Raw genomic sequence first — 17,549 nt, 5'->3', positions numbered from 1 at the left:
TTTCGTGTATCAACAAGCCAATACGTTGATTGACAGTGTCGGTTCTGTGGCTAGTAATTAAATCAGTGAAAACGGCACTACCGCAACTATCCAGCTTTTTACGAGCGCTAATGGCCGCCGCAAGCGAGGCTCTCTTTCTGGTAGGGATCAGTCGGTTTGACGTTTAGCTTGGGTCCGCTCCATATAAAAGGACCCAAGCCAAACGTCAAATCGACTGTTCCCAACCAGAAAGAGAGCCTGCTTGTGGCAGCCATTAGCACTTTTAAAAAGCTGGATAGGAACACCCACTACTAAGGGAACACTTATCCTATTGTTAGTTAAGGGGTCATGCACAAATTACGTCACGCTCCGAGGGGGGGGAGGAAGGGGGTCAGAAACAGCCGAATGGCGTCAAAAGAAATTCAAAATAGGCTAATCTAATCGAATCAATTGATTTGTGGCTCAGTGCATGTAGCGATGTTTTAGCGTGTTTTCTTATTTACTGTGACGTCACTGTTTTTGTTTTCCTTTGCACTAACACTGTGTCATCAATATTTTTCTGCGTACCTCTCGTGGGGGAAGTTCTTGGTCCCATCAAAACTCAAACCGCGATCGTTCTTCAGCACTCGCACATGCGATTTCGTAAACAAACCAACTAAACGTGTTATTGTAAAGTTTTAAGTGGAAATAATGAAGAATAATCCTAAAATGCCGGCTGTTGGCAAAAAAACTAAAGTGAAGACTGGTAAAGTTGAACGTGTTGGTCAGAAGCCCCTAATTTTATCGAATAGAGTAAGTGGTGAAATGTGTTGTCGAAGACGATGTCTTATAACCTCCAATAATTGTGTGTAATTTTTCAGAGCAACAAGCCGAAGAAACCTTCCGGCGATCGGAACGAAAAAGGCATTATCTACATGAAACATCTTCCACATGGCTTCTTCGAGAACCAGTTGAGAGCATTCTTCTCCCAGTTTGGCCATGTCACTCGTGTTCACGTAGCCCGATCAAAGAGAACTCTCCGCAGTCGAGGATATGCCTACGTTGAATTCCTTTACCGGGAAGTGGCCCAGATTGCGGCCGAAACCATGAATAACTATTTGATGTTCGGTAAGCTATTGAAGACGGGTGTTCTGCCAGCTGGTGCCAAGCGAATTCCACGGAAGTATGAGAAAGCATATGATGCCAATGGGAAGGAAACGACAACTTACAATCTGTGGCTTAAGAAACAGGTTGTGAAAAGCAATGCACGAGTCACGAAAACGAAGGTGGTCAATCGGAACCTGCGAGCGCTGGGAAAACTTAAGAAGCTAAAGGAAAAGTACGCCAAAATGGGAATCGAGTACAATGTGGATGAAATTGTCCCAGTATTTGGGGAAGACGAACTGAAGATGCCAGAACATGACGCAGAAGAGGAGGAAATCCGCGCCAAAAAGGTTCAGAAGAAAGCCAAGCAGCAGCAAAAGGTGGAAAAAGTGGACGAGAGCGCCATAGCAAGTGAAGACTCTTCCGACGATGACGAAGAAGCTGGGTTTATGTCGTTAGAATCAGCAGATTGGGATGTTCCGATGTCCGATGATGACGAAAGTAGCGACGATGAGGAAGAAGACCAGGAAAATAAACCGAGCAAGAATCAGACCAAGTCCGCCGCGGTTGATTTCGCCAAAAAGACCAAGGTTCGCATTGATAAGGAAAAACAGACTCAGAAGGGCCCTCGACCGTCGGTTTTGAAGGCTCCCAGTTCAACGGACGCTTCTCCAGAGAAACCGATTTCGAAGAAAAAGGTCGCAAAGGCAGTCAGTGGACCCATTTCGCCTGCACAACCAGAATCGAGTCCAGAAAAAGCGAAAAAAGGTCCCAAGAGTAAAGTACAACCGGCAAAGGCACCGAAAAGCCAGAAAGCACCTGCTGGAGGAGTGACCAAGAAACCGAACGTCAAGAAGGATAAACCCAAGGAACAGAAGAAAGCCACCAGTTCCGTGAAGAGTGCCGCCAAAGCTTTGCTGAAAGACCCCAGCGTGAAAAAGGCTCAGGCGAAGAATATCAACAAGAAAAAGAAGAAGTAGTATAAGTTTAATAAATAATGTATCTTGTTCTTAAAGATATGAAATAGGTACTATTTAAAACTATTGTTTTCCTTGCAAGTAACTGAAGCTCCGGTTTTGATTCGTTTCCACTTCATTCGGCGATTTTGGAACCACACTTTCACCTGTCGTTCGCTGAGATGCAAGGCCACGGCAATTTCGTATCTTCGCAGCCGGGTGAGATAGTTCGAGTGGACGAATTCCGCCTCTAGGGCTTTGACCTGAAATAAGGTGGGATGTTAGTCGTATATTATAGACGATACTCGGTGGAAACTCACCTGGGACTTCGTGAAGGCAGTTCTCTCTTTTCGATTGCTGGCATTGGCATTCCTAGTGGCGGTGGCTGTCTTATTCTGTGATCGTTTTGTAGTAGATGTATCCTTATGCACGGGAGAATCATGTGGGTGGTCAAGTGGGTTCAATGGATTTGAATCTAGAAAAATACGAACAATGTTTTGTTGATTAGGTGTCTTATGCATACATGATATAGAATAACATGCACATGATTAATATAGTAGTAACGTAACACTTGTTCTATGTACAGAAAGCGTAGGTAGGTACTCTGAAGATTTTCAAAGATCATCCGTTATGTAAGCCTTTTTGGGAATATTGTTAGATTTCTTTAGGCAAATTTTGCACTCGACAAAGGTTCGTACAGTATGCATAAGAGTGTACACTAGAGGGTCTTGTCCGGGATTTCCCGGGATCTAAAAATTCCCGGATCACCAATTTAAACACGCAAAATTTTTAAGATTTTACAGTCTTAAATGATTTTGTAAGAGCTGCTTTTTTCCCATTTCTTTATCCATTGACAGTGATTTGGAATTACACAACTTTTTGACCAGATCTATCCATTCTTCGACAGTCAAGAGCTACTTTGACACTTATATGATTTTTGAGTAATGGAAAGATTGGTTGGATTGAATTCTAATAGGCTTGCCATCTCTCATATGCATCACGAAATTTCGAATAAGTACTGTCCGTGTGAAAGTAGTTGTCATTAGATCAGTGATCACCAAAGTGCGGCCCGCGGGCCGCATACGGCCCTCGAGAAGGTTTTGTGTGGCCCGCGAACGAATTTTGAATTCTAATATAATGTGGCCCGCATGATGTTAATATAAAGCAGGTTGTGAAATGCATAGCAAATTTGTTTAAATGTTGTCGATGTCGGAAATTTGAAAAACTAAAAAAAATCTGGAAAATGAATTGTTTTTTAACTAGGGAAAGACTTGAACATCCTCTAAAATTCTCAAGTACTCTTGAATCCAAATAGAAAACTTTTACAGACCAATGATTTCTGAACATCCTATTGTGTTTGACTATCCTTAAAATTTGAAGAGGTATCTCAATCTTCTTGGAGGGAAGTTCTAATATATCAGCCATTTCCTTAGAGCTCTTATTTTCAAAAAATAACTTTTTTCACATAATATTGAAATTTTACCTAAGTTAAGTAAATCTCTCAGCCTAATGGACTATGCGGGCCATCTCAATGCATTCAAATCATGGCGTGGGCCACAAGATTAGTAAGGCTAATATAAAGATTAATTTAATGTCTGTCTTTAATGTCTTAAACCAGTTGGAAGGTACAAGGGAAGGGGATACAAAAAAAAACAAGGAAAATAAAAACGGTAATTTTAGAATTTGGATTTCATTTTTGCGCTATTTTCCATCGTCCTCTGGATCGTCATTTTACCTGTTTTTTACTATATAAACTATTAGGAAGGTCAAGAAAATAGTGGATCTGTTTTTTTTTTTCTTCCCTTCAAAATTATCAACTTTCCAAAGAGGGGTTGGTATAAAAAAAAAAATGTGTGGCCTAGTGATAAGTATTAATGACTAAAAATAATATTGCCAAAATCTATCTAAAAGAAAGAAAGTTGAGATCTTTGCATTGTTCAGCAAAGCCCTCTCCAGGAGGATATCATGGTCAAAGTAGTGCAGTAATCTATTTTTACGCGGACCATATAAAAAACAGAAGGTCTTCGTTTTCAGATGAATCGTTGAGAACCACATAAACTTTTTGACGCAATTGAACCAAGTCTTGAATTCACGTGGTATGTATCCCCAGCGTTTAAAAACACCTGAGTTTGATTTTAGCGATTTCTTAACTTAGGTAAAATTTCAATATTATGTGAAAAAAGTTATTTTTTGAAAATAAGAGCTCTAAGGAAATGGCTGATATATTAGAACTTCCCTCCAAGAAGATTGAGATACCTCTTCAAATTTTAAGGATAGTCAAACACAATAGGATGTTCAGAAATCATTGGTCTGTAAAAGTTTTCTATTTGGATTCAAGAGTACTTGAGAATTTTAGAGGATGTTCAAGTCTTTCCCTATTTAAAAAACAATCCATTTTCCAGATTTTTTTTTAGTTTTTCAAATTTCCGACATCGACAACATTTAAACAAATTCGCTATGCATTTCACAACCTGCTTTATATTAACATCATGCGGGCCACGTTATATTAGAATTCAAAATTCGTTCGCGGGCCACACAAAACCTTCTCGAGGCCGCATGCATTTTGCATATTATAATAATTCACTCTTCTTTTAACACATTCCCATAAACTATACAGACTAGGGTTTCAATGCTAGTAATGGACCCCTTAGTAGCTGAAATTCATTCTAGACGCTTTTCCGCAATGATATCTCAGACGCATATACGTTTTGTGGAGTCTAACAACAAATTCAATGTCTTTACTTCATAGTACGTCTAGGAAACATACAAAATCATTCGATTTTTCCAGCGAAATATGCATTTGAAAAACTGTTGTCCGAATGCCTATTATGGACCCTCCCGGGGTCCATAATAGGATTGTTTACAAATTTGACGTTGCGTATTATGGACCCTCCATTTGATTCCCATGTAATCCGGCTCGCTGTTAATTTTATGTTTTTCTGTAGGGGGTCCATAATACGCAAAGGGTCCATAACCGGAATCGACTCCCTATATGTTTATCTTTGCATTATAGTGATGCACCCTTCTTTCAGTATTATCTCATTAATGATATAGGCAAAATATATCGATGGAGAGCCCATATAACATAAGGTCACTTGGCATAAAATGATTTGGTATAAAGCCATTTGCCATCCAGCCATACTTATGCTCCTTCTTTTCAAAAAGGATGTTCTTCATGTCATGCCAAATGGTCATTGGCCAAATGACCATTATATCAAATGGTCCTTGATCATTTAATCAATCATGCCAAATGCCTTCTTGCCTTCTTGCCATTTGGTATCCTTACGGAAAATTTAGTCTATATCGTCAACAGGATAAGACTGAAAGAAGGATGTATCACTATTTTGTGCAAAATTAAACAAGTCATTTGTAATTTATACTTAACGCAAAGAAGGGCGTATCATTTTAATGTGCAGAATAGTAAGTTTTTATTCTGCCGAGTTGACGTAATCATTATATCGGAAACGTATAATATGATACTACGAACGTCTTTATTCTAATCGGTGTAGCCCTAAAAAGTAAGAGATGATGCACCTTCTCAAAACATTGATGATAAGCTGCATACATCACTACATTTGATAAAAATTGGACATACATGTGAAATTATTCATTTGGAAACTACTATACCGAAAGAAGGGTGTAGCTCTATTTTGTGCAGAATAGTGATGAGTTGTATATTCTTTTAAATAAATATTGGATATTGTGTTTCCCCATAGACTGATCTATCAGTCTTCATAAGTGCCGATAAAAGTGAAACTACTGTGATAGTTCATTTGCAAATGAAATTTGAATTATGCGTAAAGTGTTCATAATTAGCAGCACCAATGCTAATCTTCTCATGTACTTGTAAACAACTTTGTTTGCAGTTTAATTTTCAAGTTTTTTAACCCTCTAATACCCAAATTTTTATTTTCGAATTAAGTATTATTTTTCGTTATCTAAAATCGTTCTAAACACGTTTTGGGCATTTATTTATTTTTATTCGCAAATTTTTAAATTTTGGTTTTTGATTTTTATAATTTTTTTTAAACATCCCTAGCTTTTTTCATTTTTCTTGAAGCCTTTTCTAGTTGTTGATTTTTGGCAACAATAAAAATTTAAATTGTTACGGTATTTTTAAAAATATTAAATTTTTATTTTTTTTTCGGAACGTATTTTATTTTCCTTGTAACAAACGGAAAAATAGGTTTGAAATGATATTAATACCACCAGGCTCTTCGTTTGTGATAGGTTAATCGTAGAAAAATATAAAAGGTACGATTTTTTATATTATATGTTAAATGAAGCCCAGGCATTTGTAGGTTATATAAGAATGCAATTTTTCAAACAATTTCTAAATACACAAAAAAGTTTCAAAAGTCATAAAAAACCTTTCTTATATGCGTGTTATGAGTCAAGGTATAAGCCAAAAATAAAATCATTTTGATTTGCGAGCTACGAAAAAATACACAAAATTCCAAAGTGTACCCCGTCTAAAGGCGGGGTTGGGTATTAGAGGGTTAAATAAATTATTTCAAAACTTTAAAGTAGGTACACGGTAAAAAATCAGCACGTTCGATTGAATAGATTGATCACTTGACTCAATTCAAAACACAAATCACCATGATTTGAAGAGTTTCTACTTTGGATTTGCTCTACTGTCTCTAGAACTAGACTCTGAAGTGAAAAGTCGTTGATTTTGAACATCATGTCTTTTGTATGAGAGCAATCATTGACAGCTCGTTGTAGAAACTGATTGAGATCAATTCAACCCCTTTCAACAGATGCGAGTTAGTGTCGAGGTAAGACACTGGACTTGCACTCCGAAGGTTGGTGGTTCAAATCTGGGTCAGCCGGAAATGTTTATTTTAACTTTTTTTTATTTCAAATCAAAACATGCAACGTTGAATTCAAGTGCTGTTACCTTGATTTTGTAAAGATTCAACAGTAGTGCAAATCCAAGTGCAGAACTATTGATAGCATGGTGCCTATTTTTTACCGTGATATATAATTTTCTGGGGAATGGTCCATTCTGGGGATTGGTTTTCTGGGGAATGGTTCATTCTAGGGAGTGAAATTCTGGGGAATGGTACATTCTGGGGAATGAGGTTCTGGGGAATGGAATTCTGGGGAATGGGTTTCGGGGGAATGGTTTTCTGGGGAATGTTATAGAATCATATTCTCTAGCTGTTGAAAATATGTTTGTTCATAAATAGGAAAACAATCATGTGAAAACAAAGTTCAAAATTCCACACAAGGATAAAGAACTACATTGGCACATTCATGATGCACTTTAGCATGTTTTTTTTAACGAATCGTCTGAAATTTTGCAATAAATCATTAAACCTTCAATATGACGCATAGTGTTACAAAATATGAGCTAATTAGTTTCAAAAATAACCTTTTCCAAAGTGAAACAAGAGTGACAATATTATCCAACGTACATATTAGAAAACAGAATTATTTAAAAAAAAAAATAGAAATAGGTACTGCTCGAATTTTAGCATGCTAATATAAAAATTAGCACATTTTTCAAAGCTTTTTAATAAATTGGATTTGAACTTCAAACATTGAATGAAATCGGCGTTGTATATGAACTGTTTACCGGTATAAAAGTATATGGTTAACTTCAATTATCCTCTGAAACTTAATTTTAATTTTTTTTTTTCAGTTTCAAATGGTTTATAAGCAAGACGGTGGAATAATCTTATTTTTGAGCATAGTAACTAAGAGAAGGTTTTTCTTGCTAATGTGACAGAGGGGGGCCGTTTTACCTATCAGAACGTTTGACACTCATTAATAATAAAGTTTTCACTAAATCCCACGAAAGTGTTCATTTTGCCCCGATACCTTTTTACCAGCCTTGTTTTCGACCCAATTTTGTATCTCGTTTTTTTGACATTCGATATGATTTTTCTGAATAAATGCAGCACGTTGAACTAATTACAAACTTGTAAACCAGCCGAGGGTAACTTAAAAATATTACCATTTTATTTTCTTGAAATGAGCATTTGCTAAATGTATCCATTCTACCCCTTATTTCGATTATCAATGTGTAATATTTTGAAGAGCAATTTTTTTCCGCCAACCTAATCGACGTCATGACGCGTGAAGAAAAGCCAAGAGTTCAGTTTTGTAAATACAGTGGCTCAATTTCATTTTCGTACGGGGCACTGTTTTCATATCAAGTTGGTATAAAACTATTAAATGGTGCATGGACTTCGATATACTTTATCAATAATGAAGGTTATAGGTGTCATCTATTGTTTGGCAATGACAAACTGTATTCATTTGCTTAAATCTTTGGAATAATGGAAACGTATTGAGATTGTGTCTATAATTGATCCAATTCCATATTCGTACACCTAACAAAAAAGAAATATACAGCATTCAAAACTAATTTTTAATGGACTAGATGACTACTTAAGCTCTTCGTTGTGTTGTTCAGATGCAATAGAATACATTTGGAAAATTTATAAACGGATATATTTGAAACTTTAGTAAATTTAAGAAAAATACCAGTTTGCCCATGTTTTTTGCTAAAATATTCGGTAAGTCGAACAATAAATTGCATTTTTTTCAACATCACTTCCTTAAGAATGATAACTGCGAATATTGCACAAGTTTCAAAAAATTATAATCAGTTTTAGAGTAGCTAAAAGTGGATATCGACAACTTATACTTTTGAATCTTAGGTAATACAATATTTATAACAAATCCAAAACCAAAAATTTTAGTCAATTTCTTTATGTTTGGGTCCTAAATGTATATACATAATCCATAGTTAATGTTCCTATCAAAACATTGCGTAATTATCATTTTTAATTTACATTTTACTAACAAACATGATTATAGAGATTTATAGAATAAATATTATTGCCATAACCGCAACACAAACGTGTTTTTAAAATGATGAAAACAACAGGATATATTCTATTAAATAGTGTATCAATGCTCTCTGCTCATTCAAGTTATTTTGTATTTTTCTTATAAAATCAATAAATTGCAAAATTGGGTGCTATTTTGAATATAATTTAAATATTATTTCAAAGATAATTGAATATTACGATGACATCAATTATGTGGAGGTATGTACAGCGTAGTTTAGGGTACTTTATTGTAAAACGAAGTTCGTAGTTCAAATTATTTTTACAGACAAATTCAAAATTATCATTTACCTATTGTTTAGAATGAAAATTTGGTTTACATTGATTAAAAATATCATTTTAGAAGAGTTTTGAACTTATGGCACAACAATTTTCTGAACTCAAAAGGGATAAAAACTGTTTATGATTTCTGTAAAGTGTATAAATTTCAACTAAATTTCTATCAGAGCTTACGAGTATAATCTAAAGATTGGATCCAATGACAAAAATAAACGTTATTGTTCGAATTATTGGATTTTATAGCAAAAATCATTGGAAAACTGGCATTTCTCATAATTTTACCTAAATTTTATATATGTCCACTAATAAGTTGTCCAAAAGTATTTCACTACATCTGAACATCATAATAAAGCACTTCAGTAATTAAATAGAGCTTCTAAATTTAGTTTTGAACGTTGTGCATTTGAATTTTGGTAGGTGTACGAATATGGAATTGGGTAAATTTTAGGCATCAATTCAATACTTTTCTATTAATCCAAAGATGAATGTAAATGGAAACATTTTGTGATTGGCAAACAATAGATGACACCTATTACCTTCAATATGGATAAAGTATTTGTAGCTCAATACTTCATTCAATAGTTTTTTACTAACTTGATGTGGAAACAGTATCCTGTACGAATATGAAATTGGGCCACTGTAGGTAGTCAAAATAATATTTGAAGAGCAATTTTTTTCCGCCAACCTACACTGTAAACTCGTCATTACCCTTTAATGTGGAAAAAATACCCATTATTTTCTGGTATATGAAGACGTCAAAATAAAGGGTAAATTATTTTTTCGAATAATGGGTGTTTAGTACCCTTTTATATATTCCGGCCATTTACTCTTTAATGGGTGAAAATTTCCTTGCAATTTAAAAATAGATTTAACTTCTCTCTCAGACCCTGCACAAGATATAATAGTTTTTGTACACAAACCCGTAACAATTTAATAAAAACCAGAATAGCCAGTAATTTCAAGGTATGTGCATTCAAATTGTTTTCCTATCGTGTTCTTACTATGAAAACAATCAAATTTCACAAGATGTTTGCCCGAGACTTCTGATGCCAAGTCTCGTATGCTTGTCCCGCTGCACATAACCTCCGGTAGCAGCAGTACTAGGCCAGCAAGTCTGCCTCTAATAAATAATGCTCCCGCATCGGACTAAATTATGTGTTATTATATTATTCAATAAAATGTTTTTATGGTCATAGTTTTCTATTGATTATTTATCTTAGAAATGAAACATTAAAATCGATTTGCATTTTATATATTTCAAAGAGAATAAATTTTACTCTGTTTCTTAGAAAAAATGTTTCTGGATAATGGGTAAAATTCACTCGTTAATCTGACGTACAAGCCGTTTACTCTTTAATCAGTAAAGGCTCTTTACTCTTTTTATGAGTTAAACTAGTTTCTTTCAAAGAGGGTACTTTTTTACCCTTTAAAGGGTACTTTGATCCTACAGTGTACTCGACGTCATGACGCGTGAAGAAAACCCAAGAGTTCAGTTTTGTGAATATTGTTATGGCGAACGGTTGTGTCGTGGCTTTCGAGTTCAATCATTCGGCTGATAATGGAATCAGCCGATTGATCTGATTCACGGATACTACAAAGACTAGTCATTTTGATTGACTTGACATGGGCCCTTGAATGAATTATTCAAGGAGAACTTAACTGCTGGTAATCGCAAGTCAGTCCCATCTGTAAAAAGTAGGCATTAAGAAAATGTGCTGAGAAGTTTATAATAGTTATAAATAGTTATGTTGTATGCAACAAGTTACAAAATGATGATTTTTTCAGCACGAGTTGTACATTTATCCGACGACGATTGCCGATTTGGATAAATAAGACGAGTGCTGAAAAAGTCATCATTTTTCAACTTGTTGCATACAACATATTTTGCAATTACGAAAAATACCGTTTGGGTTAGATCATTTTTAGGAACCCAATCATATTTCAAGAGAATCCACATAGCATCCATAAATTTAGAAGCGTCTAATCAGTAGTATAACCATAGATATGACAATCACAAATTTTCACGCAACACCCGAAATCAAACTGATTTACTTATATTCTTAGTTCGTGAACGGTAAAGGTAAGCCGCCGCATAAAATATGTTGTGCAGTTATTTCTCATGTGCAAATATTCCAACACCGATCCGTGTAGGAACATGAAGTTTCGATCATTTTAGGACCAACTCAAGTAGTCCCTACGTTCACTTGACGAATCGCCCCATAAAGCTCCCCTCTTTTTTGTAGTGAACTTACATTTTCTACTACATCCTATAGCTACATACTATTTCAACTCCGAATCATTCACAGTCAACTAGCTTCTGATTCTAAATCCGAATCAACAATTCGAATCCTACTCAATCAGGTTCATCATACGGATGTAGCATCAGAACTTAGTTGACTAAGTCATTTAGAAATTCAGAACAATTGAATAAATGACGTATCGATACAATCCGACGTCATTTTGATAACTTCCAAAACAGTACTGAAAAGTGCTACTTTTTGATACTGGTATTAGTGCTGAAAAGTACTACTTTTCAGCACTGTATTTTTCAGTAGGAAAAGTAGGCCGTTATGCTGTCCATTCTCTTGTTAAAAGTAGGCTGATTTGTAACGGATTTGCAAAAACTCATTTTCCATGTAACCATGCAAACATGACCAAAACACGGCTCATTTTTGTGTAGTACGGTGTAGTATATGCGGTTACTTTTCATTATTGGCCAAAACGTGTTGCCTGTTTAGTGCAGCCCAAATATCATTGGAGAACGTGCTGAAAACTAATGTCAACTCAATTTTGGCTAAAATGCAGTTGGGATTGACTTGCGATTCGTGGTAGTTCAGCATTTTGAAAATTACGTGTTGAAAACTTGATGTTGTGTTGTCGCAACATTCTGCAGCATTCATGGATAGTTGCAGCTTTCATAATTTAAGAACAGGTAAAGAAAATAGCCAATAGCAAAGTGTAGTTTTCAATCTTCTCATACTGCCATACTGTCTCCTTTTTGACCTTCACATAAGCCTCTGTAAGTGCTATAAATTCTTTTGTTCTTTTGACTTTTATTGTGTGCCTAGTGTTGGTGCTATCCCGCACAGCCCCCGGGCCCCCAAATTTTAGGGGCTCCACAAATCTTTACAAACGCATTTTTGATCATAAACAATATTATTTTTTTTTACAAATCCAACATTCAAAATGGGATTCACAAGAATAAAGAAAATCAAGAAAGATTCACAAACGATTTGGATAAACAAGTGGTGTTCCATCCTTTTTTTTAAGTTTCCAACAATTTAAATGTGTTTTTTCAAACTGTTACGAATGCTTTTTAAACGATGTTAAAGACTAGGTTCGAATACAATTTATATATCTACAGATCAAATATGGATCACACTGCAGGGCATGTAGTGTTTATGTGCTTTGATCTTAGATCACGATCGTATATAATAGGATATAGGAGGACAAATGTGCAGGTGATATACATACATTTTGCATACAGTCTTATGGCGCATGAGCGTATATCGACTCCATTTTTTGTACTTTTATGCGCTAACAGTTGGGAGAGGCCTCTAGCTTGAAAAAAAAAAAGACCAAAATGAGACAAGACAGGAACCAAAAAAAGGCCGAAAATGAACCAACCAGGAAAAAAAAACAAAAAAACAAACGTAACCTACAACTAAATTCGACTGTAGTCATTCAAAAAAAAAAAAAAGAAAAGACGAAAAATCGGGGTAATACTAGAGGAAATTACTGGTAGTAGTACCGTTGGTCTGCTCAGGGATTTCCTGGAGAAAATCTTCTATACATCATTTGAAAAATCGCTGGACGAATTTCTGGGAGCATTAATAGAGGAATCCCTAGAAGAATTTGAATCCTGAGATAAGTTGGTATTGAAATATACAATATGAATGGTTTTGCAGTTTAGAACTTCTTTAAGAAAATGGGAGTTTGCAAAAGTGTTTTCTTGTGTATGCTGGTCAATTTTTTTTTTCTTGTAAGGACCCCTACTGTTCCTAGAAAAAATTTCTGGCTACGCCACCACATCATGTAAATAAAATAACGAAAAAAGATAATTTAAGATATTTAAGTTCTTCTGTCAAAGATTTCAATTTTTTTCTTAGTGATTCGATTATCCGGAGTGAAAAAAAAATCGATACTCCGGATAATCGAGTCCGACCTGCATTATATTTGCTTAAAAGAAGGGCAAGAACCATACAAAAAGTAATTTATTTGTGTATCTCCACAAAATCTATCCAATTCATTTTGAACAAAAGGCTTAAGAAAAAGAAAAGTTTTAAAATCAAAATTTCATGCAATAATATTATTAGTAAAGCTCATTCTTAACAACCATAAATCGTTTAAAAATGTAACGGTAAAATAAAAATGTCAACATTGAATAAATTTTATAATAACCAACTAGAGTCTTACATTGAAATTGTGACTATTGCATTGAACAGAATCCATATGAGCCCTTGATTTATAAAATAGATCTCTTGAATGATTTGCATTGCATATAATCTTTCTTGAAACAACATATCGTCAAAAAGATCCACATTTTATTAATAGCTATTTGATAACGAAAAATAACCAATAACCATCAAAGTATAACTAGTAATCTAGTTAGGACATTAGTTGGTATGATGTAATGATGAAATTAAATCTTCAAACTGTTTAGCGGAAAACCTAAAAGGAAATAAAACCGTATTTAGTACTATACAATTTAATTCCAACTATATTTTATATCTCAAGTTAACTGTATTACGCGTACCTGTACCTATTTTTACACTGAAGACGGCCTTACAGTTGAGGACGAAAAACGCGTATGAAAAGTAAATTGTGCGATAGTTTTTGTTCAAATATAGATGGTCAATTCTTTAATGAAATAGAATATCCCGGGAAATACGGAAATCCCGAGAAACAGAAAAATATTTCCCGAGAAACGGGGATTGGAAACTCTAGTACATGTGCTCAAATGACAATTATCAACATTTCTAAATAAAGCGTTTTTTTTTCTCTTATAAGCAAGTGAAATCAACTCATCTGTAAAAAATCTGAACTGCTACGGCAAATGAAATGTAATATGTTGTTAACAAAATGTTAATAAAATCTTAGATTTGCTTTACCAAATTAGGATGATAGTGTTGTCTAATAACACAGAACACCTAGATATAAGAAATAAATGTAATGTTTGGAATGATGCTAATAATAATACTAATAATAATAAAAAAAAACATTTCTAAACGCTTCATGAAGCAGGTCATAGGAAAAACAAAATTATGAGTACTTACAAAGCAATTTAGAACCATTGCGTGATGATGTATGATCATGCAAAACATTTGCACCTTAAATCCGATGCAGAAATCTTAGTTTTCCGCAAAGACGAAATCAAGACCTCCATGTTCCTTGCAATTGCCCAAAGTTTTATGGCACATGAGATAATAGAGCAAAATCAAGAATGCCGTGAAAATGTATTGCTATCTGTAATACTTAGGTACCAAGTGTAGTATCAAGGGACCAAATGTAGTACTACAAGTGGTACCCATTCTATGCCCGAGTACTATGCCTTTGTTTCGTATTTGATTTCCCTGCGGAGTTACAACTGCATAAAAAATGGGATCGAATTCTCCTTAGTCTCTACTACAGAATTAAGCTGAAATGTTATATAAAAGAAACTCTCTGTGAACAAAATCTAATCGCCTTAAGAAATTTTTCAACTTGATGAAGGATAGTTACTGCTTACTACTTAAAGCTGTTGGAAAGTAATTGCTCTAGAAATTTCTTAGGAAATTCTTCGTGGACATTATTTTGCAGTCAGCTTCGTATTAATTGGCACTCTATTTTAACTGCGTACTGTGATTAGATAAAATTCAATTTATTGATTGAACCCTTGCCTCAATTTGGCATGCTTTAGGATCTTTAAGATAAATAGACTGATAATTTTCCTCGGAGCAGTAGACTGGATTTCAGGATTTTAATTTGATACTTTGTTCTATTGTCTGTTTGTAGAACCAACAACATAAAGTAATTACCTCCCACGGAAGTAGATCGTATGCCGTCGGATTCACTTTCTACAGAGAACTGTTCTACTGAGCTCCCAGAGTCCAGCAGAAAACCGCTATTGTCCGCAACTTCCGGCTCATCACTACACCGTGATACACTATCAGTGATCCTGTTTGCATAAATTTCACTGTGAGTATGCGCCACGTCATTAGAGTCATTGATCACCATGCCATTGTATCCATCTAATGAGCAATTGTTGTTCCCACAAGATTCTTGATATCCATTGGCCACATAGTAATGGCATAAATCCGTTACACCACCAGCACCTTGTTGAACACAACTAGATTCGTATGAGTATTGAGACGCAATAGGTGCTGCCGAAAATCTTTGATCTTCTAATGGACCGATGAAATGTTGCGATTCGGAGTATCCAGACGAATGTTGAGGAACGACACTTTTAATCCACTGACTCGGACACAAATCACCACTACAGTAAGGTGCACTTTTTGAACAATAGGCATTGTTGTAGAGGCTTCCGACTCGCTCAAAATTGCTCGATATTGCACAAGTATCGTAATAGGGTCCATCTGTTTGACTTCCTTCCAGGGGAACACCGACCGTCTGGTATTCCGGTGTTGTGGCGGGAACATAATGATCACGTGTTTCCAGTTTACAGAACGGCGTGAACATTGCACTTTTGAAAATATCAAACGAAACAGAACCTACGATGCAACCGATGTAGCTCAAGTACAACTAACGAATAGTGAAAAGTATGCTCTATGAGAGTACTGATCGCTTCAGAAGTCAATCTGAAGTAACAAAGAGTCTGTACTGCACCAGACACAGCATAGCGGGAAAAAGATCAACCAATCAGCGTTGAGATCGGTTCGAGTAGGCGTTTCTTTTTCGCTGCTTGCTGTGATCTCGAGCACATGAGTAAGATTTTTCTTTTCGTTGTTCATCTGCGAAGCACTTTGATGATGGATTAATTTATTGCCGCTTAAACTTTGCGCTTATTTCGGAAGCTGCCAGAGGAGAACATATTATATAAGATAGTGAATTTATTTGAAATTTATAATGGCCGCAGTTTCGACCATTCCGGACTCGATAATTATCGTATTAATTAGCAATCTTTATTTCTTTGCGCGCTCGAACATGCAATCAGTGTAGAGTGCGGAGACTGTGGAAGTGATGATAATGCTATTTTAAGGAGGGTTCTTGAAATGTAACCGTTCCTCGTTATTGGGCCAAATGGGAAGCGTCAGGGATGTTTTCGTTCTTCGTTTTTTAACACTGTCAACACATCGTTGCATGGAAGTAGCCTCGCTTTGGATGGCGTATTGAGTTACATAGTTTTGTAGAACAACATTGCTTCTTTGGTTGATATTTTCCTGTTTGTTCAGCTTATTTACCATTTTTTGGAATCGGTTCTAATTAAGTGATTACCAAAACACTTCCAATCTACTAATCACCTTATTTGTGTAAAGAAGTAACTCTTTATCCGCAATCACAGTATAGGGGAATGCAAAATGTCAGCTTTGGCAAAGAAAGCTATCAGTTAAAACCAAGGAAGTGCAGCGGAAGTGGAACCTCAACGTTCAACGATCCGTCATCTAACCATCGTCGAAACTTCAAAAGCAGTTTTTCTAAACTAAAAATTAATCGATGAAAATGTGTTGTGTTGACTGACTGTATTTCGGTTGGAGAGTAGAATACAAAAAACACATTTTCGTGCGAATTTTCTTGATTTAGAACTAAAAATTGCTTTTAATTATACCGAAATCAATGATTGATCCTGCCCAGAGGACTGACATGGCTGTCATCCTGCATACATTTCGGCTCTTCCTCACATCGTTTTTATGATGAAAAGAGGAAAAGCGTTATCAAATACTACGATTCAACGTAATATATTTAATTGCCAGCACTAGCAGCACATGAGTCGTATACTCGAAAATCAGGAACAAGTTAGGGCAAACCAATCAGAAAATGGGTACCAATACGTGAAGTACCAAAAACGATGTGAGGAAGAACCGAAATGTATGCAGGATGACAGCCGTGTCAGTCCTCTGGTTGTGCAGTTGTTGAGAATATTTTTGATTTTTACAATTACTGATGAAATTACAGACTGAATTCCTGCCCAAGCAATCAATAGTTCGAATTTTGCTTAAGCGATGAACTCCGAAGATCACTTCTAGTATAAATCTGGTTTCAGTGAAACTTTTTCGCTGATTAGGAGTACACCACAGATATTAACGGAACTTTATTCTCGAAGGAGTAACTCGTGAACTTGTCAACAACTAGAAAGTTCAAAACAAATTTAAATTGAACTTTTTTCTCACTTGAAGGTTTGAAGGCAACTTAAACGAACTTTATATAAACTGTAATGTTCGGTTAATTA

The 17,549-nt window shown here is 35.4% G+C and overlaps 2 protein-coding genes across 2 annotated transcripts; one reads left to right on the top strand and one right to left on the bottom strand.

Moving 5' to 3' along the window:
- The first annotated feature begins 572 nt into the window (after window positions 1–572).
- Window positions 573–2,102, top strand: LOC5575824 (MKI67 FHA domain-interacting nucleolar phosphoprotein). Its single transcript, XM_001655799.2, has 2 exons — window positions 573–771; window positions 840–2,102. The coding sequence occupies exons 1-2, from the start codon at window positions 670–672 to the stop codon at window positions 2,040–2,042; spliced, it is 1,305 nt and encodes a 434-aa protein (XP_001655849.1). The 5' UTR covers window positions 573–669; the 3' UTR covers window positions 2,043–2,102.
- Window positions 2,045–15,946, bottom strand: LOC110674708 (homeobox protein Hox-A1-like). The gene is made up of 3 exons (XM_021838760.1): window positions 15,181–15,946; window positions 2,339–2,493; window positions 2,045–2,281 (listed from the first exon to the last, which is right to left on the bottom strand). The coding sequence occupies exons 1-3, from the start codon at window positions 15,839–15,841 to the stop codon at window positions 2,093–2,095; spliced, it is 1,005 nt and encodes a 334-aa protein (XP_021694452.1). The 5' UTR covers window positions 15,842–15,946; the 3' UTR covers window positions 2,045–2,092.
- Between the last annotated feature and the right edge of the window lie 1,603 nt (window positions 15,947–17,549).

This window comes from Aedes aegypti, chromosome 1 (genome assembly GCF_002204515.2).
Source record: "Aedes aegypti strain LVP_AGWG chromosome 1, AaegL5.0 Primary Assembly, whole genome shotgun sequence".
Lineage (NCBI taxonomy): Eukaryota > Metazoa > Arthropoda > Insecta > Diptera > Culicidae > Aedes > Aedes aegypti.
Note: the sequence above shows the minus strand (reverse complement) of the source record. Positions and strands in the feature narration are given on the sequence as shown.